The 21,281-nt window shown below is 46.1% G+C and overlaps 1 protein-coding gene across 2 annotated transcripts in view; it reads left to right on the top strand.

Moving 5' to 3' along the window:
- NEGR1 (neuronal growth regulator 1) overlaps nucleotides 1-21,281 on the top strand; it is a 288,803-nt gene that overhangs the window by 218,982 nt on the left and 48,540 nt on the right. For both annotated transcript variants that reach the window (XM_086617140.1, XM_086617139.1), the window contains exons 5-6: nucleotides 5,219-5,339; nucleotides 10,903-11,054. In XM_086617140.1, coding sequence (XP_086473266.1) covers nucleotides 5,219-5,339; nucleotides 10,903-11,054 — 273 coding nt within the window. The remainder of the gene's footprint in view (nucleotides 1-5,218; nucleotides 5,340-10,902; nucleotides 11,055-21,281) is intronic.

Below are 21,281 nucleotides of genomic sequence, written 5' to 3'. Positions count from 1 at the left end.
TTTTTCCTAGATGGCCCATATTTATCCTTGCTATCGATCCCCTAAGCAGCCATTAAGAACCCAAAAGCAGTTTGGATTGAGCAGGATTTGAGTCATCCCCTTGGAAATTCAAGAGGATCAGATCCCCGGTCCCTGCGAGCCCCCTCCTGTGCTGTGCCGAAAGGGTGGCAGCGGAGGGTTGGCACGTTTCTTGGCAATACAACAGAAGATAAGGCAGGTTGTGAAGAGCTGCAGAGGGCTCTAATGAGGTGGGGGTGATCAGGTGGGGGTAATTAACACTGCAAACACAGAGTCCTGTCGCAGGCGGGTGGAACGGGGCAGGGGAGCCATCGCTGCATCTGTTTCAGGGTTTTCTAAGGACTCGGGGTGCTACCTGGGAGCAGAAATCATGTTTTCTGTAGGCTTGTTATCACCTGAACAGCTGCCCATCAGCCCCAGCTGGAGGTGGGGTGCTGTCTGCCTCCATCCCCCTCTTCTCCCGGGAACTTTGGCTCATCTTGCACATCCCTGCTGCTCCGGGCAACTCTGGCGTCAGGGACAGTGTTTGCCAGAAGAATAATGTATAGTGGGTAACTGGGATGGCAGAATTGAATTGAATTTTGTGAGCACTCATTAACATAACATATGAGCTTTCCTCTTGCCAGGTTACACGTGTTTGGGTCGATACAGAATTCGTTCTGGTTGCTAGAACCTCCAAATCTTTTAAACAGGAGAAACCCCACGTAGCTCCAGCAGCGCACGAACGCGGCGTGACTGACAGCAATAAGGTCACATCACAGATGCCCTCTCAAAAATGACTCTTTGCTGCCTACATTTTTTAAAAAAATGTAATAATGGAGGCCCAAGAATCTCTTCCCATGTGTTTGTCTCTTTCCTTTCCAGAACAAACCTTGGCGAGAGCAGCGGCGGGCGTTTCGGGTGTAATTTCATCGGGAGTTGTTCGCTCTTCCGCACCGATGGGAGCAGGAGGGTCTGAGGGGTTTTGGCTCAGCTCATGACTCATCGGTGACCAGGAATGGGAACGTGCAGTGCACACCCTCTCTTTGCACTAAAACCAAGAAAATAACCTGACAGTGACAAATCTCGGAGAACGGTGACTCTAAGCCATCTTCGGTTTGTGTTTTCATACCAGTTATTAACTGGGGATTTCCGAGAGCAGAGAATATTGATTTATTTTTATTTTTTTTTCTGACCAAACAGAAGCTGAAATCCTTCTGTAAGGGAGATCTAAGAAAACTGCCTTTCAGAAGTTTTTCAGTATTTTCCAAACAAAACTCTGCCTCGCTGGACCACAAAGCCAGGAATCGTGGTTTGCTGCTGGGATCCGGCCAGCGTCCCCCTCCCAGCTGCACCAGGCACACGGTGCCCAGGGCTCCCACCTGAAAAAGCATCAGCAAGCTGGACAGTTTTATGGATCATTTAATTTTTAAATTTATTACCAGTGATGTTCTGCATTTATTTAAAAAAAAACCCACAACAACCAAACAAAGAAAAAACCCCACAAAACCCCACGCAAAAGGAGGGCAGGCTGCATTGAGAAGCAAAAGGTGATGCTTTTTGGAAAAAACTTTCTACGTGACTCAGACCTTTGCAGGTCTTTTCTTTACTCTTTCTGCTCAGCTCGCGAGGATTAAATAGTGCCTGTGCAGAGTGCACACAGAGTGCTACAGTAATTTCCAACTCGAGTTTTTCGCTTACAATCCTACCCGCTCTGAATTCAGAAAAAAAAAAATATTTTCACTCCCTTTGCATAACACAGGAAAATATTTGGCTCTTCTTCCAAAGCTTTGCAAGGGGTCACTGCACGGTGATGTGGAGAAGGGGCTGGATCTTTCCTGCTGGTTAAGGGCTTGTAGGCAGCACACCTGCAGACCGGTGGAACCTGTGGGGTGGTTGCGGCTCTTCTCTTGCACAGGAGAAAACCCCCCGTCATGAGAGATCTTCCCAGTGTCTTTCAGCACCTGAAAGACAAAACCCACAGTCACTGAAAACCTTCCCAGCGTCTTTCAATGGCGATGGAAACGCGTGGGATGTCCATAGCTTCAACTCAACTCTCAGTTCCTGAAAGCTTGCCCAACTCATGGATCCAGTGTGTTATTCCACTTCCTCTCCCAGAATTTCTCTCTGGTGTCTCCAAAATTAGATTGTATCTACTTACGCCTGCCATGTTCAGTTTATTCCCGGTGCAGCAAATCTCTGTCCCTCCCTGGGGCAGAACTCCTGGCACTGCCGGGGCACTGCCCTGTGGAGCAGGCAGGACTGGAGATCGTCTCAACATGTGGGAGAACGGTGGCAAAAATAATAGGTGACCACAAAAGGAGAAGGGTGGGGTAGCACCCGCCCGCAAGTGAGGACTTGCACAAACGTAAGATGGGCAATCGGGATAATGCCACGGAAATCCCAAGGGGCAATGGGGGAAGGAATGCCGTGTTCAGTCGGGAAGGGCAGGATGTCATCACGTGCAGAACACGTGGAGCAACCTCCCTGTTCCACTTGGCAGCATCTCCACGGTAGTACTGCACCTCGTGTCGGGCACACTCACCCAGGCGAAGCGTGGGTGAACTGGAGGACTTCCAGGGCACCACAAAAACAAGCACATTTTTGGGGAAGCGTGCTGTCTGAAATAAGAGAGAACAAACTGAGTTTCTTTTAGGCTGAAGTTTAGATAAATGAGAGAATGGGGCACGAGCCTTTGAAAAGGTAAAAGTTTTTCTTCAAAGAGAAATTTAGTCCTGCTATTGACATCACGGGGACAAAGTAAGTCACAGTTTAAAACTACAGTGAGATGCGTCCCTGTGAGCGTGCGGTAAGTGCCAGTGGGATGCCATCCAGGCAGGCTGTGGGTCTCCCTGGGTCTTTGAAACCTCAGGATGGAGGGGTCCATCAGGACCACCTGGGTCAGGCTGGCCTCACTTGGGGCAGGCAGGTGGGCTGGGTGCCCCCAGCAATCCAGATCCGCAGTGTCAGATGGACGGGGAAGCAGACATGTGCTTGTCAGAACGCCGGGATCTGGGCTCGGTGCCCAGCAGCCAGGAGCCCCAGGACCTGCTTGCTCAGGGTGGTGCTCCCTGGCCATGGTCACACACGAACTAGTGGTGGAGAAATGTCTCGGGGGTATGTTGCAGCGTTCATGTCTTTCATACAATTTGAGGGATGCGGTGGGAATGCTGGCAGCAGTCCTCGGTCCTGGGGGTGAGTAGTGGAAGGTAGACCTCCCGCTCATAGTTCAGCTTCCAGCAACCTCTGTTGACCGTATGTCCGTGCAGTAGACTTCCATGTTCTTCCATCATTCAGGTGATGCTTTTGTACGGGTTATCTCACACGAGTTTTGCTTCTGTATGGCTTATCTTGCACAATTTTGGTGGTTATTTGTTTGAAGGGCTCAGAAGCACAAGCTGAGCCATGAGCTTTGTGGTGCTGAGTAGCTGCTGGTGTCAGGCGGTGCTGTAGGAACGGAGGCAAAATGTAACCAATTCATGTGATCAGTCTCACTCGATGTTATTTTTTGAAAGTCTTGGCTCACAAACTGCTTTGTTTCTCAGGAAGCAGTGAGGTTTCTATGTCCTTGCTATTTTTATGGAGTAACAAAAAAAATCTAATCTGCAGATTATGGAGAAGCAGTCATGCAAATTGGTTCTATGTTTATTATCCACTTGAAAATTTAATGTTATTGTTTGAAAGTTAATGAATTTATGGATTGGTTCAATGTAATCATTGGAGAAAGAATGTTGAAAGCAGAGGATGTGTTTGGCAGCTGTGGGAAATTGTGGTCTGTTTGCCTGACTGGGGGTAGGCCATGAGCGATGGGCGAGAGAGAACCAATTCTGTTTAACGCCACCCAAAATGCCCTCACATGGTTCTGCTAAACATTGCGACTGGTGTGCCGGTGCTCGGAGTGCGTGTTCGCTCTCCCCGGGCTGGGGCAGCTGCATTCCTGCGCCGTGTCCCATCCTACACATCTGGAAGAGCAGCTGGTGGTGGTGTCGGTGAAGGACGAGTGTGCCAGGGGTGTGTGATGGAGCCAACCCACAACCTGGCACCCATTCTGCTCTGCCAGGCCCCTCGTGCTGCTTGAGCGTGGCCAGGTCCCATAGAACGTTGTGGTCTCTCAACGTGGCACACTGAGCCACCGGTGGTGAGATGGGAACGCAGCAGACGAGAGGCAGTCGGCGTGTTACACGTACATAAACACCTTAGAGCAACATCTGGAAAACTGCTCGGGAAAAAATAAACAGATTTTTATTTATAAGTTCGGCGTTCTGGTTTTATAGCGTTTTTATGATGCACATAAATTACTGTTTAAAAACAGAAAACGTAAAAGAAATTCCAGGGAGAAGGCAGTTGTTGTTCAGCCTTTCCTTTGATAATCTCTTTCCTGAGGAATTTGTTGTTTTGTTTTCAGCTTATGGTTGCTGCTCACTGGCAACTGGAAAAACTGACAATCACTTTTTATCTTTATTTGTATCTGTGGTCCTAAGCTTAAAACATTTATTGCTATTTACAATGTTTACTATTTTTAAAGACAAAATGTATTTACCAAAACAACTCTGTATTCGGTGTAACGCCGGAAAAGTCGTGCTGTTATACGGTATTTACGGTTGGCTCCTAATTACGAAGGTAAGTTTGTTCTTTTAATGTGCAAAACAAGATCTCAAAGGCCATCTGAGCCTATGTGGTTTATGGGGCACATGCAGAAGACGCGATGCAGAAGACACATGGTGTTGGCCATGTTCTCTTTGCTTTGGGCTCTGTGCCCCGGGCACTGCCGTACCCCTCCCCGCTGCGGGGATCCCTCCGGCCGAGCCCAGCCAGACCCCGCAGCCTCTCAACCAGCACTGGTGTTGGGGCTTCGTGTGCTTTCTGCTGCTTCTGATGAGTTTTTCTCAGATTTTAAATATGTCTCACACGACACTAACGCTTGTAGAGAGTTATACTTTGTGTTGAGTGACTGAGTTGGCAAAACTGCTTTTTTTTCAGTATGGGATTGATATTTCTTCATGTCTCAGTTGTGTTTTTTACACCAGCTACACAGATCGGTATCAGAATCTGCTGTGTGGGATAATTTTTACACGGCTGGAAGAAAACGTGGCTGAATGTGAACCAAGCTGGAAAACAGGCGCCGGGCCAAGAGTGACGCAAAGCGTGCCGAAGAGACGCGGCGTCGAACAATCCGCGTTATCGAGATGCAAATATCCATTTTACGATTCTTTTTTTTCAGTTGCCCCCACAATTCAGGAACTTAAATCCAGCGGTGTGATGCTTGGAGGGAACGGACTGATACGGTGCGAAGGTGCAGGAGTTCCTGCCCCGGTCTTTGAGTGGTACAAAGGAGAGAGGAAGTAAGTAGCCGGCACTCGCCGACCCCTCGTGCTGCCAGGGATGCTGCCCACCCACGGGGGACCCAGGTGGCCCAGAGAGGAGACTGCTGGGCTCAGGCTTGTCCCCCATGATGACAAGTCCAGAGGGCTGTCCTGCAATTAATGCCACGGCTTTTGGGGGAGTTTCTTGGTTTCCCTGTGGTCGTAGTTTCTGGAGGTGTAATCAGGTTGTCCGTGCCTGGGCTGCGGTACTGACAGTTGAAATAATGAGCCTAACATTTGAACGTGCTTTAGTAATTATTTAAGTGTGGTAACCAGAAAGGCACTGAAAAAGTCTACCAAAAGGATTTTTTTTTTTTTTTTCTAAATTCATCTTCATAGGTTTCCCTGCTACGGGTGTTGGGGTTGGAACGTTGGTTCATGAGCAAGACTTTCAACCAAACCTTAATGAGTACGAATTCTCACCCAGTTGTGCCGTTAGTGGTTGAGACCACAGGTCTATAGTCCACAGACTCGAGGAGACCTGCTGTGCATCGCAGCATCCAAGAGGGTCAGGGGAGTGTTCTCTGCTCAAACCCTAAAAACCGACCATGTGCTTTGGTTTTCCTAACAGTCCTCCTCCCTATCAGGTCATTAGTGCCACGTAAGGATAACAGCCACCTCTGTAGGATCATCTTCATTTTAAAAGCAGCTCATTGAACAAGTAGATTTTTCTTTTTTTTTTTAATAAGACTTTTTTTTTACACCTCTCAGCTTATTTAAAATCTGGTTTCTGTTAAGTTTACATATTGGTGCAAAAGCAAGGGGATGTTGTGCCTTCTAAGCGACTGTCCATACACACCTCCTAGCTTCTGGAATTTCCTGGCTTCCAAGCGCTGGGTTTCTCAGCTCGAAGATCCCATTAAACCTGGGAGTTGACATGAGAATATTAATGACCATCTTTCACAGAAAGCCATCTGTCAGCTCATTTCTCACTGGCCAGCTGCTCCTCTTCAGGAGCATTAGCTGCTCATCTTTGTGAGTTTTCAGAGCAGTCGTAACTATTGCACTTTGACCGTATCCTGCAGCATTCTCTAAAACAATGCAATTGATCTCTACTATATATAACAGTAAATGTTTCTCTTCCATTGGCAAAATTCATCTGCATCCTCTTTCCAAAGATGCATGTTATATTTATATAGTGCACATGTTGGGGGGCAGTTGCAGCAGAAACGTATTTTATATGGAAAGAATTGCAGCGCAGCGCGGGTTTTAGCACTCTGGATTCCATTAGCTGTTTCCAGCGTGATAATCACCTTGCTATTTGTAACGTTGACCAATTCCTTTCTTCATGAGCGCGTTCAGTGCCTCGGCAGCAGCAGGAAAGACTAAGCGGAGCGATTCAGGATGGCCAAGTTGTGCCTTCTGTTTTCTGTTTCAGTCGGTGTATCACCTGAGGCTTCCTATAATCAGCAAGAAATGCACTGTCCTGTTGTGTCTTACTGCTCATAAATTCCGTTCAATCTACTGCTCCATCCTTTTTTGTTAAACTCTTGTTGACAGATACGCTGAGCAGATGTGACTACAAAGGTACTGGGAATCTCTGACCCTCCATCACTCGCGGGAAAGAGGGAGATATTTACACGTTGTCTTTTCCTCCTGTGCATCCCCTTTACCTCTGGATGATGGAAAGCCAGCACAGAATGAGCCTTGGATGGCTCAGTTGTGGTTTTCATGCAAAACTGAGAAGAGTCGGCTCTCATAGGTAGTTCAGAGTAGCACGTACATTATTCTGCAGATAATTTGCAGATATACTACAAGACTAAATTTACATACTGGGAGTGCACACCCTGCTATAGCTTCTGCTAATAGAATAGAGAGAATCCCATTTTCTTCAGTTAGTCTTGGATTGGGACCTTTTTTTTTTTCTTTGTAGATCTTGCTGAACTGTTGAATAAATGAACAGTGGGAGTGAGATCTGACACCCTAAGTCTATGTTCAGTGCCTGAACCAAGCCTTTTGGGTCTGTAAACTGTATTCTTGTTACGTAGAGTAATGTAAATCCAAAGCTACAGTTTCCAGGCTCCAGGGATGATGTCATCATAAAGCAGCCATTAAAACCAAACATAAAAGCAGTCGCAGGCTACATCCAGCTAAAACTACTGGTCTTGGAGGCAGAGAGCTTGCAGGACTAATTCTCCCTAAGCACCGAGCTCACAAGAGCTGCTGTTCCTTAACTTTCCCGACGCGCCGGCGCACAAGTTGCCTTTGCAATACTCTTCCCTGGCCAAGCGCACATCAAGGAGCCCAAAGCCCCGAGCGCTGCAGCCCGCAGGGGGCCGTGTGTGGACCCCTGGGGCAGGCTGATCACCTCTGCTCCCCCAGTGTAGCTGGGGAAGGTGAGGAGGGGTCTCAGAGGCGGGTGTCAGACCATTTAGCCCTCTATCCATCCAGAGCTTTGCCTTCAACTCCAGGCAGGAGCTGTTGGGTGGCTGCACAGCTGCTGAGCACACTTGCTCTTCATGGCCAGGCGTGCCCAGGCACCAGGGCAGGCGGCAGCTCCCCCTCCCAGGGAGGGCACCCCGAGATGGGGAGAGTGGGGTGAGTTGGGACGGGCGTCATCACTGTGACCACCTGCAGTGGGGTAAATCCCAACTAGAAACCCAAAATACACGCTTGCATCACCTTAACACAGGACTGGAAATCTGGGGGGAAAGCTAGTGAAAGCATCTTAATGTTATAAAAGCGTTTGGCTTTTAAAATTGTACAAGGCTTCCCTGCAGAGAGGAGGATGGCTTCGCTGAGCCGACTCCCAGATTCTGGAACTCACAACTGTTCCATATGTTATGTTACAGGTTACGCAGAAATCAGATCTCAGACATTAAACAGCCATGGGGCAAGGCCCAAAAGTCATCTATCTAAAAATATTAATCCCCTCACCCTTGAGAAAGCAAACAAGACTTACTTTTGAAATAACAAACCCCATCGTAATGGCTTAATAGATTATAATAACATGAAGGTATTCAAATATAAACCCAAAGGTGGGTACCCCTCGGGGCTGGTACTGACATGTGATCTTTGGATGCGTAGGCATAACCTCTGGGATGAAAAGGAGACTGCTCTTCCCTTCCCAGCCGGTGCTACAAAGCAGGAAGGTGAAGAAACGTGTAGGGTGGCTGCACACAACTTAAAATGCTGTTCCAGCCCGAGAAGTAACTTGGTAAAAGCCCGACAAGTGGCGAACGCTGTGCTCAGTCAATCAGCGGGCAGAGCAGCACGTGGGGGTAATTAATTTAAAAGTAAAAGCATCTGGTTCTAACGAGTGCAAATGGAAATCCTCAAAACTGCTAAGCTTAAGCTAACTCATGCCGACTCCTCGGTCCGTTAATTACGTGGCTTATTGATATGTGTATCTCTCCCATTCCATTTACTCCACTTCCAGTTCTGGCCCCCCAGTGTCAATGGCAGGGTGATACTGGCTGCTGCCATGAGGATGGGGCATCAAGAGGGCAGAAATCCCAACACACATTGTTTTCTGGACAAAAAAAAACGAGTTAAACCTTATAGCTGAAAAACAGAGATGCTGTAGTTCAAACTGGAGCTGTGGGCCAAGAGGATGGATGGAGATGGCTCGGGAAGAGCTGGTAGGGCCAAGCCATAGGTGGAAATGGAGCTATTGCTCCAGTACCTCGAGGTCCCCTGGGAGAGGGGTAGGAGAGGGGACAGGGGGTTCAAACCCCAAAAGGCAGCGGGAAGGGGAGGTAGCCATGGCTGCAGCTCATGTCCTCCCCATGGGAAAGGGACATCCCGAGGAAAGTGGACCTGGGGCTGGAGAGAGTGACAGGGGTGTGCAGCTGAGTGGCTGTGGATGTGCCATCACTGGCTGTGAGCCGCGGCGTGTGGGCACCGGGGTGTCATAGCAGGGAGCGTTTTGGAGGGGAAGAGGTTCTTGGGTTTCTCTGCAGGAGGGGTAGAAAAAGCAGGGACTGACATGGGCAGTTTTAGGAGGAGAACATCCATGTGCAGAAGCGTGTGAGTGGGTTGAAAGGACAAACTTCTGCCTTTTGCAAGTCTGGAGAAAAGGTGAATCTTCTAACTGCAGCGTTCACCAAAAATCAGGCATTTTAATCTCATTTTTTTTGTTTCTTCCAAAACCATGGGCGTCCATGGGATGCACTATGTCCTTTCCTCACTAGTGGGCTGCACAGAGTGAACCAGGGTCCTTTAGAGCCACACAAGCTGCACAGGAAAGAGAATCATAGAGTCATAGAATGGTTTGGGTTGGAAGGGACCTCAGAGATCATCCAGTTCCAACCCCCCTGCCATGGGCAAGGACACCCTCCACTACACCAGGTTGCCCAAAGCCTCATCCAACCTGGCCTTGAACACTTCCAGGGATGGGGCAGCCACAGCTTCTCTGGGCAACCTGTCCCAGTACCTCACTGTCCTCAGAGGGAAGAATTTCTTCCTTCTATCTAACTGAAATGTCCCCTCTTTCAGAAACCCCCTGTACGTGCAGCAACATATAGTGATTAAATGGGAACAGAGGCACTGATGTAACAGGGAAAAGTATTCAATCCACAATAAGCAGAAGTGCAATTAATGATAGACTTGAAACATTTTTTAGACAGAATGCTAAAGGATTGCCTTCATTCCCAGGATATGTGATTATATCTTCCAATATATCAAACGAAAATTTTATAGTTAACCTGGAACTCTGCTCCTCATGTGAAATATAAGGAATTACAAGTCATCACCTGTAGCTAGCATTTTAACAACGTGGTTACCCTTCTCATCTCGCTGTTTGATCAGACATGGTTTACCTACAAGAGCAACATTTAAATTGGTCATCTTCCTTTGCCTCAGTGCAGCAGAGGTGTTTCTGAGGTGGCTTTGGAAGCATCGTCAGAAGACCCGCACAGTTCCTGTGAAACTGGGGGAGGGATGGACAGAGCCAGGTGAAGAGAGCCCAGGTTTGGCTCTGTCCTGCGTTTCGGGACTCGGTTCCTGTTCAGGTTGCTGTCGCAGGGTGCAGCGCTGCTGTAGCACATCTTTCCCAATTGCAAGTCTCATCCGTAGCTGCAGAGAACTGTAAAATAACTGTGGTCACCATCCTACATAGCCACCATTCTGGTTGCCTAATCCTCATCTGCCATCAGCTGTTGGTGTGTAAGGACTCGAGCAATCTCCAGAGCCTAAAAAGTCTCTCTCCGAAAGGCTTACCATAATACTTTTCTGCCCCAAATAGGGTATCTGAATTTTTAGTTAGGTTTCCCCAATCGAAACTGGAAGCTCTCCATTATATCCTCCCATGGGCAGGCAGACGGGGCCGCCGGTGTCAGCCTTTGTTCTCGTTCGGCTGCAGGACACACAGGCAGAACCTGTTCCCCTCAACACCCCGCAGCTCGTGTTGCCCGTGGCCTCTCCGACCTGCCGCTGTGATAATTTTGCTCGACAGACCCCCGCGGCTGCAGACAGCTTACTGTGCTACCAGTGATGTCTGTGAAAATATAGAAAAATAGAGAAAGAAAGAGAAAAAAAAAAAAAAAAAGAAAATTATTGCTTATGGTGTATGAGTTACAGAAATTTTCTTTTTGCTTTCTAGACTGATCAATGGTCAACAAGGAATTACTATTAAAAATTATAGTACAAGATCACTTCTTACTGTTACCAATGTGACAGAAGAGCATTTTGGCAACTATACATGTGTCGCTGCCAACAAGCTAGGGACGACCAATGCCAGCCTGCCTCTCAACCGTAAGTAACATGGACACGTGGCAAATGTTCATGGGTGTTTGTTTCCACATACATGGATTCAAAAGCCAGAAAAAAAGTAGTGATTTTCTTTTTTTCCCTGGTTTCTTCACAAGGCATATGAATACCATTGCGTTCGTCAGTACGGGGAAATAATGCACCTGGTTATTATGCACCTGGTGCTGCAGAAGGGTTTCTGTGCTGAAAGTGATGCCACATTTTGAGGGTATCAATGAGTTATGAACCTACAAAAAAAACCCACAGCTGAACCCAACCTGCAGTCGTGGTATAGAGAGAGCATGACAAAATCTCTCTGCTCGGAATAGCAATGACAAGTTGCTACGGCATCACTGTAAATAAAGTTAAAAACTCAGCTGTTTCAAGGAGTCTGCTGAGCTGAATAACTGGGGTGTGCCAGAGCCCCACTCGCAGGTCGGTTTGTTGGTCGTTGACCTCTGGTACAGAGCAGTTGTGGAGGACTTGAAGTTACACCTTTTGCAAAAGGCAAGAAGCATTACAATATTTAGCATGAAGGGTATCTAAAATGGCTCTGAAATGTCTTGCTTGAAAGATATTTTTTTTTCCGTGGATTTGTAGTAGTTCACATTTGTTGCATGCCCTGCCATCTGTTAGTGACATCTGAAGATGGTCATAGTTGAACTTTGGTGCTAAACTGTTCTAATAGTGATCAAAGTGAAAGACAAAACTTAAAATATATCCTGTACGCTTTTCTCTACATAAAAATATTCCTTATTGAGTGAAAATGTAGATTTTCAGTTGCTTATATCCTGGAGTTGTTGCCTTCTAGCCATGAAACTTCTTTCTGAACATGCTTCCTGCATGACATGTATTGTCGGGATGTTCTAAATTGCTGCAGAAGAGACATAATAAGCAGAAAATAGCACGAAGCCTTTGCTGCCGTTTTATTTAATATCTGAGAAATCATTAACAAAGTGGAAACAACATTGCACTTATTTTGAACAGAAAATGGGAGAAGTAGAAACAAAGGAATATTATGCCAGAAGCAGATAGTATTTGGTGCATTTGCAATTCAGAGAAGGTGAAATGAAGGTTTGGTTTAATTCTGAACCAAGCAGAGCTGAATTTGTCTCTTTTATCAGCTTTAAATTGTTGAGGTACCATGTAGCCACCCTTAAAAAGCACTTTGAGATACAGAGGTTGAAAATGTCATATTGTTACAAATCATAAAAATAGATGTTCTCCATCATGAAAGATATGGGATGTGCGAAGCGGAACAGCCCGCGAGAAAATACTGAGACGTGGGTCTGGTGCTGACCTCAGGGAATGGAATATGGGGGTGATGTCAGCTCAGAGGTTTGGCTGAAAGGCCAAGATGGAATGTCTTATTTTGTACTACGATTTTTTTAATCTACTCAAAACAAGGAGAGGTTTCCAAAAGGTCGTGGTTTAGATTTCAGTTAGGAAGGAAGATCGTTTGGTGGAACTTTTTCCTTGCTCATAGTTTGCATTAATGTTATCTAGAAAGAATATCACTTAAATAAATAAATAAATAAATAAGAAGAATCACAGGGTGGCAGATTATGAAGTATGGCTCTTTAATCCTTCAGAGAGAGTTTTCTCTCGTGAAATGCTACTTACATTTGATTTGTTGGCAATGATAGCTGAACATATGTGCTGCTTCAGGTACGTGTGGGGGACGTGATAGTGGTTAATGGTTGGCTGCAAGGTTTGATAGTCAAATATAGGGTTAAGTATAATTTGATCATCATGTTACTGGACAAATGTTAAAAATCAGACACTGATGTCTTAGTTCAGCCTGCATTTTGAAACTGTTAACTGTACTGGTGCAATATGGTCTGAGATGGCATCGTTAGCGCAGAGGCCAGTAACGGCCATGCTTTGGGAGCGCCGTCGCACACCCGCCGCATTCCCGGGCGACACCCCAACAGATGCATGGAGGCACTGGGGCTCTGATCAAAACACTCTCAGGACGCGCAGCTCCAGCGGTAGCGCTTCCCATGGGGAGCGTGGATGCCTGCACACCTCCGTCGTTGGGGGCTGGCACCTTGCCCAAAATCGCTGAGTAATTGCTGATTGGCTGTTTCTGTCTGCTGTTGGGGTTGGGTTTTTTAAGAAAAATGTTTATAACAGAATTAGGAAACTTGTATTTTCTTTCTTTGCACATCTCCGTATAATATAGAAATGACGTTGTAGCGATGCACCACTGGGAGCAGCTAAGCGTGCTCTCCGTTACTGGTGTCTGCATCCTGTGCAGATATAATGCTCAAGGATACCGGAAAAAGGATTATTTCTTCTACTACCGAAAGGGCTCTGGCTTTCTGTGATCCATAAAGACAACCTTGAGCTAATACAAAGTCATAAAATGGGAAAAGGGATTTCAGGACAAGGTAGAAGCTGACTTTGTGTGGCTGCGACGTGGATTGAGCTAATGGAGCTGTACCTGACGGTGCCTGTGGGGTGGATGGGGCAGGGGGAGAACTTGTCCAGGGCTGCTCACCCACAGCCAGAGGACAGAGGACAACCCCGCTGCTGCTGTGAGCTGGGGAGGGCCACCAGAAGGTCACCCAGAGCTACTTCTGTCCCAGGGACAGATAGCCAGGTCTGTTTGCAGAAGAACCTCACATCTGGAGAGTTATTTACATCCCAGATCCCATGAATATAACGAGATTTATCATATCCCTAACGGAAGACTTGTTGGCCATGTCCAAGATCTCGCTATTAATAATAAATTCAGCAGCTGTAAAATAGAAAGACTGAGCCTTGCGGGAAAAACACAGAGAAGCAGTGGTTCCAATAAATTAATAATGAATGGCAATTTGCTAATTATTCATGGTTAAAACTCCTCTGTACCATCCAAATGTGTTGTTTTGTGTGGGTAGGCCTATGTGGTACGTGATCCTCCCAGAGCACCCGCACAAGGGCTGTTGGACGGTCCCATCCTGCCATCTATGGGCCTGATTGATCGGGTGTTTAGCTCTGCCTTCGCTGGCTTTTCCCAGAATTTCTGGTACTTAAGAAGAAGAAGAATGTGAATTTCCTGTAAATAAAGCGTGCGTTTGCTGACTCATTAAACCCAGGAGATGCTGGCGTTGCGGTGCGTACGCAGGGTAAGAGGTTCCATCTACGGGGGCGAGGAGCCAACGGGGAGCTGAATAGCCCTTTTTTAATTCAGCAGATTTTGCTTTTAAATTAGTGCAATCTTAAATCGAGACAAAAGGCATTTTCCTACAAACAAATTTGCAAGACCGTTGCGAGGGGAGGGAGTTATTGTTAACCGCTGGCACCGAGGTAGGTTTATTCAACCGTTTTTCTCAAGCAGCCAAAACTGAGATGGTCTCTATTGCTGCTAAAGCACCAACGTCCTTACTGGGATGTCTCCTGTCCTTGTGCTCTCCTGGACAGAAGCCACAGCTGTTAGTGGAATTCTTACTTTCTCTTATCAAAGCTGCATCGTGGCAGAAGGTTTTTCCTACCTTTTGTCAATGAGGATAAAGGAAGGGGGGGCATTGCTCAGTCCCTGCTCCCCGCAGTGGGATGTGGGGTGAGATGCTGCCACCACAAGCCCTTGATGAACTGCTGAAGATCCTGGGCCAGGCACGAGGCTCAGCTCCACTCTGCAGCATCAGAGGATCCAGGATGTATAAGTCGGGTTGTGGGGTGGTCCAGACTGTGTAAGTCGGGTTGTGTTGTGGTCCAGGCTGTGTAAGTCGGGTTGTGTTGTGGTCCAGGCTGTGTAAGTCGGGTTGTGTTGTGGTCCAGGCTGTGTAAGTTCGGGTTGTGTTGTGGTCCAGGCTGTGCAAGTTGGGTTGTGTTGTGGTCCAGGACTGTGTAAGTTGGGTTGTGGGGTGGTCCAGGCTGTGTAAGTCAGGTCGTGGGGTGCATCATTTTAGTATCCCGGCACAGTCAGGAGTGCAACACCAACCCCGTGCCTCTGCAAGGCTGTCCTCCACTCCTCTCTCCTCTGCCCGAGCACTTGTTAAATTAGGGTAGGAACCCAAGTGTTTGTTGAAATCCTGCATTTTTAATCTGCATGTACTTCTAATCTGTACATCTATAGAAACCATAAATCTACTTAAAAGACTGTTCATGGAGGCATTAAATTCACTGCTACATGTGTGATCTCCATGTGTCCCTGAACATGTGTCATCCACAAAAGTCTGGATTCATGTGAGCCATCACCTGTCAGAGGATGTAAGGAATCATTGCTACTCTAGTGGACACGTGTGTGTTTATTGTTAAGTAAAGGTATTATTTTTATTTTCTAAAGAGCACCTCCTACACATTCCCCAGTGGTTTTAGGAATGCGATGAGTAACTTGTCTGGTAAGTGGTACCTTTCTTAAGAAAACTTGCAATATGGAGGAAGCATCCATGTTGGTTCCTAACAGCTGCCACAAAACTACTTCCTTTAAATGGCTGGTTACATCATCCACAGATGTTAGTGACGTTCAGGTTCGTACAGAAATCTTAGATATATTGTCAGTAATTATTGAAAAACGTAAATAATTGTGAAGAGCTGCAGAAAAGGTCAGTAGTGACATTGGGAAGGAGAAGGAGCATAGCAAGGTGTGAGAGATGTGGTGTTATTTTCTGGGCTAATTTAATTGCTGCAGCTAAACAGAACTACTTTATTGAATAAGCATCCAACTGTGAACTTATGGTTAGTGCAACATGCTTATAATCTTGTCTCAAACATTTCTACATGCCAGGAAGCGCCAGACCATGCCCTCAATTTCTATGTGTTGATTGCATTGTGTCCTGGTTCCTACATAAGGATTCCTAATTAAACTGCTGTATTAATATTTCTAATACATTGGATTTCATGTCTGAAATGAAAAAAAAATTAATATTCTTCCAAATTTTAAATTAACTCACTGTAAATTGCACAAAGCATGTAGTGATGTGCGTGTTCCTCAGTGGCACTCTGTATAACTGATGCAGCGTTGGCTACATCTACTGGAACATCAACTGACCCAGAGGTGTGGAGGGTATCTGCAGAGTGGCCTCACTGTGACACGTCTGCTAAATAGGGGACAGATGGACAGACAACCATTTTCCATGGTCAGTTTCCAGCTGTGCCAAGCCATGAAAATCAAAGACAGGCCAGGCTTAAGGGGATGTCAGAGATGAGCTCAGCCATCTGAGCGAGGGCAGGCTCGCGGTGCCCATCGTTTTCCCGGCAGCCGTTGGACCTGCTCCCCTCGATCCAGAGTGGCCCACCACGGTCAGGCTGTAGCTTCTTTCCTGCATTAACAGCTCTGCCTTCGTACCTAAACTGAACGTTTTCCTGCTGCAGCCGAAGCCCGTTTCACCCATCACAGTCACGGTGGGCAGAGGAGCAGCCGGAGTGAGAAGACAGGAGATGTGGGCAGAGGGAGGGAAGGGCAGTGCCGTGGCAAAAGAATTGGCTCCAAGTCCGTAAGAGTCCTCTCCTGAAACGAGCAAGGGGATGATCCAACATCAGTAACTTCATGTCCCGATGAACACGTGCACTTACACCGCTGTGTCGGGCAGCCGTGGGACGGGGCGGCCGTGCGGGCTCTGGGGCAGCACCACCCGGCACGTGTGACCCGGGCTGCTGCCTGGTGCCCGTGTCCGGGAGGGACAGCTCCTAAACCAGAAAGCTTTCCGTGTGCACTTATGCCTGCTTCAGCAACCTGCGTTGCCTCTGGGATTTTTTTCTTTTCCTTTTTTTCCTTTTTTCCCTTTTTTCCCTTTTTTTTTTTTTTCCCTTTTTTTCCTTTTTTTCCTTTTTTCCTTTTTTCCTTTTTTCCTTTTTTCCTTTTTTCCTTTTTTCCTTTTTTCCTTTTTTTCTTTTTTCCTTTTTTCCTTTTTTATTTTTCCTTTTTTTATTTTTTTCCTTTTTATTTTTCCTTTTTCCTTTTTCCTTTTTTTCCTTTTTTTCCTTTGTCCTTTTTTTCTTTTTTCCTTTTTTTTCTTTTTCCCTTTTTTCCCTTTTCCTTTTTTCCCTTTTTCCCTTTTTTCCCTTTTTCCCTTTTTTCCCTTTTTTCCCTTTTTCCCTTTTTCCCTTTTTTCCCTTTTTTCCCTTTTTTCACTTTTTCCCTTTTTCCCTTTTTTCCTTTTTCCTTTTTTCCTTTTTTCCTTTTTTTCCTTTTTTCTTTTTTCCTTTTTTCATTTTTTCCTTTTTTTCTTTTTTCCTTTTTTTCCTTTTTTCACTTTTTTCCTTTTCTCCCATTTTTCCCCTCTTTTCCTTCTTTTCCTTCTTTTCCTTCTTTTCCTTCTTTTCCTTCTTTTCCTTCTTTTCCTTCTTTTCCTTCTTTTCCTTCTTTTCCTTCTTTTCCTTCTTTTCCTTCTTTTCCTTCTTTTCCTTCTTTTCCTTCTTTTCCTTCTTTTCCTTCTTTCCTTCTTTTCCTTCTTTCCATTTTTTTCCTTTTTTCCCTTTTTTCCTTTTTTTTCTTTTTCTCCCTTTTCTCCCTTTCTTTCTTTTTTTCCCAAAACACGCCTGGGAGCTGGGATGCAAACTTCTCAAACTCAGCCTCTCCAGAGCCACATTCAGAGCACAGCAGCCCCACACCACCGCTGTGCCACAGGACCTCGGAGGCAGCAGCTTTGCCGAGGCTCCGTCCGCCGGGCACCCGGTTCGACGCGCTCCCCCCGCACGCTGCACGGCCCCGGCTGCGGCCTGAGATCTCGTCCAGGACAAGCATTTGTTATTCCACCCAGGATAAAGTTCTCCTGCTGCAGCCAGGGTTTGGGCGGGTGGCTGGCTGTGCCCCCAGCACCGACCTCCAGCCCTCCCGTGGGCGTTTTCCCGCATTGCCCGGGCTGTGCCTGGCACCTGCAAGGCTGGTGCTGCTGCAAGTGGTCCTCATGATCAGTCGTTTGCATAGCTTGTAGTTACCCTGCAAAGGCTGCGCGAGTCGTCTGCTGCTCGGAGAGTTTGGTGTCATCGTTAAACGCAGCGGTTTCGTTTTATTGACTGAGAAATCGTATTTTGGTGTATTTGGATATGTGACAGCTTTCTGCTAAGTTTTAGCTCAATAGCTTTGCCTGGCCTACCAAATTTGACATTTCTAGAAAGAAATGTACTCTCCAGGGAAATTCTCTTTGTGTTCACAGTTTCAGCTGTTGTCCAATTACCTAAGGAAGATTTTACTATTTTATCTCTCAAATACCAGCCTGCAAAGCAAACCAAACTCAAATTTGCATAGTTCTGTGTTATGTCTCAGCCAGGCAGGTCGGTCTGCACAGAAAAAAAATATTAAAAATGTAGATAGATATATCTATATACATATGAAAATGTAAATGAAAATTCCTGTGCTCATTAGGAGCCTATTCGAAGACTGATGCAGTCAGTCGAAAGACGTTTATTGATTTAATAAGGTTTGGATCAAGCCCAAAGTCTCCCGTAGACATCACTGCACAGAGAACTGGTGCCATGGACCTGATTTTTCACTGGGGACATCGTGTCCAGTCGTGCTCCTGGGGGTGCAGTCATTGCCCTGATCTGCTCACCCAGCTTCAGCTGAGCATGCAGAGAAGGTTATTCCTCCACGTCTCAGGAAGAATGATGGACAGGGAAAAGATTTTAAATCCGTTTTGGGAACTTCCAAATCTTTCGTAAAGGGGTGGTCACACGTCTGAGCCGTCGTGCTTTCTTATGGCTTCTGACCAGCTGCAGGAGACATCCGGGTCCACACCTGTTGGGGTTCATGGTATACCCTTTACAAAACCATCCTTTGCAGGATGCATTGTCCCATCTGGAAGCTCATAAGGTGTGTGGTGTTCCTCGTCCATTACAGACTGAAGGTGATTTTCCTTTTTTTTCCCTCTGTGTGTGCTCTGTCATCTTTGATGGGGTTTCTGGTCTAAGTCCTCGGTTTTGCTTACCATGTCCAAGTTGGCCTCACAGGACCAGCAGCTACAGGAGAGGTGATCCATCATGGAAAGGACCCGTCCTGGAGATGGAGACTGGGACAGACACCCAGCTCCTGATCAGCGTGTTGAAATTCAGAGAAGTAGAGAAGCAGAGTAATAAATCTGGGAATCGGTTCCTCGGGGACCTTTTTCAAAGATCAAGGTGTGTTCATCCAGGGCATTTTAATTGAGTAATAGGGTTCCCAATGGAAAACAACTGTCTGAAAACTTTCAAGCATCCACAGTGGGATTCATAGGCAAAGTAAAAACCTTTCTTCCCTTCCCGTTCTCGCACAGGGTGAAATGTGGATGTACAATGCAGGTGAACAGTGCCCAAGTGAAAAAGTTTTCTTTACATCAAAAGTACACCTGGGGGACTAATTTCATAAGATATTGCTGAGACCAGGAGCCCGGCGTAGTTAAAAACTCAGCACCTTAAATTCATGTATTCATACAGAATAAGATAAAAGGCCAAATCCTCCATTTACGTAAGTCGTAATAATTCTGTTAGATGTTGGGTTTGAGATCCTTCCATACGGAAACCAACTGCTGCTCCAGGTTACAATTGCTGAGAATTAAGGAGAAATTTTCTCTACGTCCATTTTCCAGCTTGAGCTTTATTCTGAATTATATGACTATAAATGACTGAGATGGGATGAGGTAGAAATAACCCGTCTGAGCAAGTCCAATAGCAGGTGTTTCTCCTTGACATTTAGAAGAACCTTTAAAGGGCTGAGAGTGTATCTGTGTTTGAGGGGGAAAAAACCCAAACAAAACTCCAGTGACCTTTGCTATGGATCCTTACCGAAGCTTCCTTTACGTTACGTTTAGTTACATTTGTGTTTATATTCTCAAATTGTGCAATTATAACCATAGCTAACAAGGTTTAGACACATATTCTTACTGAACTGGATAAATCAGAGAAGTTGAAGCATGTCTAGAAGCATGTCTAAATGTTCGTCTTAGTTATGAGTTAATTACGATGATTAAAACATTCAAGGTCATCTATGGAACTTATTTACATCGTGTTGCTGAAGGCAGCAGCTGCCTGTGCCCCGACCGGGGTGAGGAGCACCAATGGTCAGAGCTCTTCTTGAACTTGTGTTGCTTTTCAAAGGGTAGAAAACCTTTAAGTATATTAACTTTTTAGAAAAATTGAAAATTCCAGCCATACCATGTATAACAAATGGGATGAAACTAGAATTGCTATAATGATATAAACATATTTTACAGCACAATCTGGAACACAGACTTCAGCCTTGGCCTCAAAAATTTTGAAGGGTGGAGGAGGAGGTTCATAACGGGGTGATAGGATGAAAAAATACCCATGTCCAGAGATTAAAGATGATTCTAAAGGAAAAGAGGCTTATTGAAATATTGGCTAGTCGAGAGAAGGTGTATCAGGAAGTTTTCTCATAAAACAAACCCAAGAGAGCTTTCACTTACACCTGTCAGTGGCAAATTTTAAACTTAACGCGAAGCACTTCTTCATTAAGGTATTATTAAGTGCAGAACTTGTTTTCATAACAAGTTGTCGAGACTAAAGCTCATGAGGCTTTAAAAAGGAGTTAGCTATTGATCAAGGATATCAAGAATCTTTGTGAAAATCGTTGAACAGATTTTAAACCCAAGACTTTAATATTTAAGCAAAAAGCCTGACAGGTTGGAAAGTGCCGCGACTGAGATAATTTACCAAATAAATTCTAGGTTATTTAACAAGAGCAATTGCTTGAAACCTAACCATGTCAGCATGGGGTTATGAAAGGCAGGTCCTGCTTGACTAACCTAATCTCCTTCTATGACAAGGTGACTGGCTGAGTGGGTGAGGGAAAGGCTGTGGATGTTGTCTGCCTAGACTTTAGTAAAGCCTTTGACACTATGCCCCATAACATTCCCCTGGAGAAACTGGTTACTCATGGCTTGGACAGGCGTACGCTTCGCTGGGTGAAAAACTGGTTGGATGGCTGGGTCCAAAGAGTTGTGGTGACTGGAGCTCAATCCATTTGGTAGCTGGACCAACAAGTGGTGTTCCCCAGGGCTCGGTTCTGGGGCCAGTTCTGTTTAATATCTTTATCAATGATCTGGACAAGGAGCACCCTCAGTAAGTTTGCCAATGACACCAAGTTGGGCGAGAGTGTTGTTCTGCTTGAGGGTAGGAAGGCTCTACAGAGGGATCTGGACAGGCTGGATCGATGGGCTGAGGCCAACTGTATGAGGTTCAACAAGGCCGAGTGCCGGGTCCTGCACTTGGGTCACAACAACCCCACGCACCCCTACGGGCTTGGGGAAGAGTGGCTGGAAAGCTGCCCGGCGGAGAAGGACCTGGGGTGTTGGTCGATAGACGGCTGAA

The sequence above is a fragment of the Tauraco erythrolophus genome, chromosome 10 (assembly GCF_009769465.1).
Source record: "Tauraco erythrolophus isolate bTauEry1 chromosome 10, bTauEry1.pri, whole genome shotgun sequence".
In the NCBI taxonomy this organism is placed as follows: domain Eukaryota; kingdom Metazoa; phylum Chordata; class Aves; order Musophagiformes; family Musophagidae; genus Tauraco; species Tauraco erythrolophus.
This window is presented reverse-complemented; position numbering and strand designations above follow the sequence as displayed.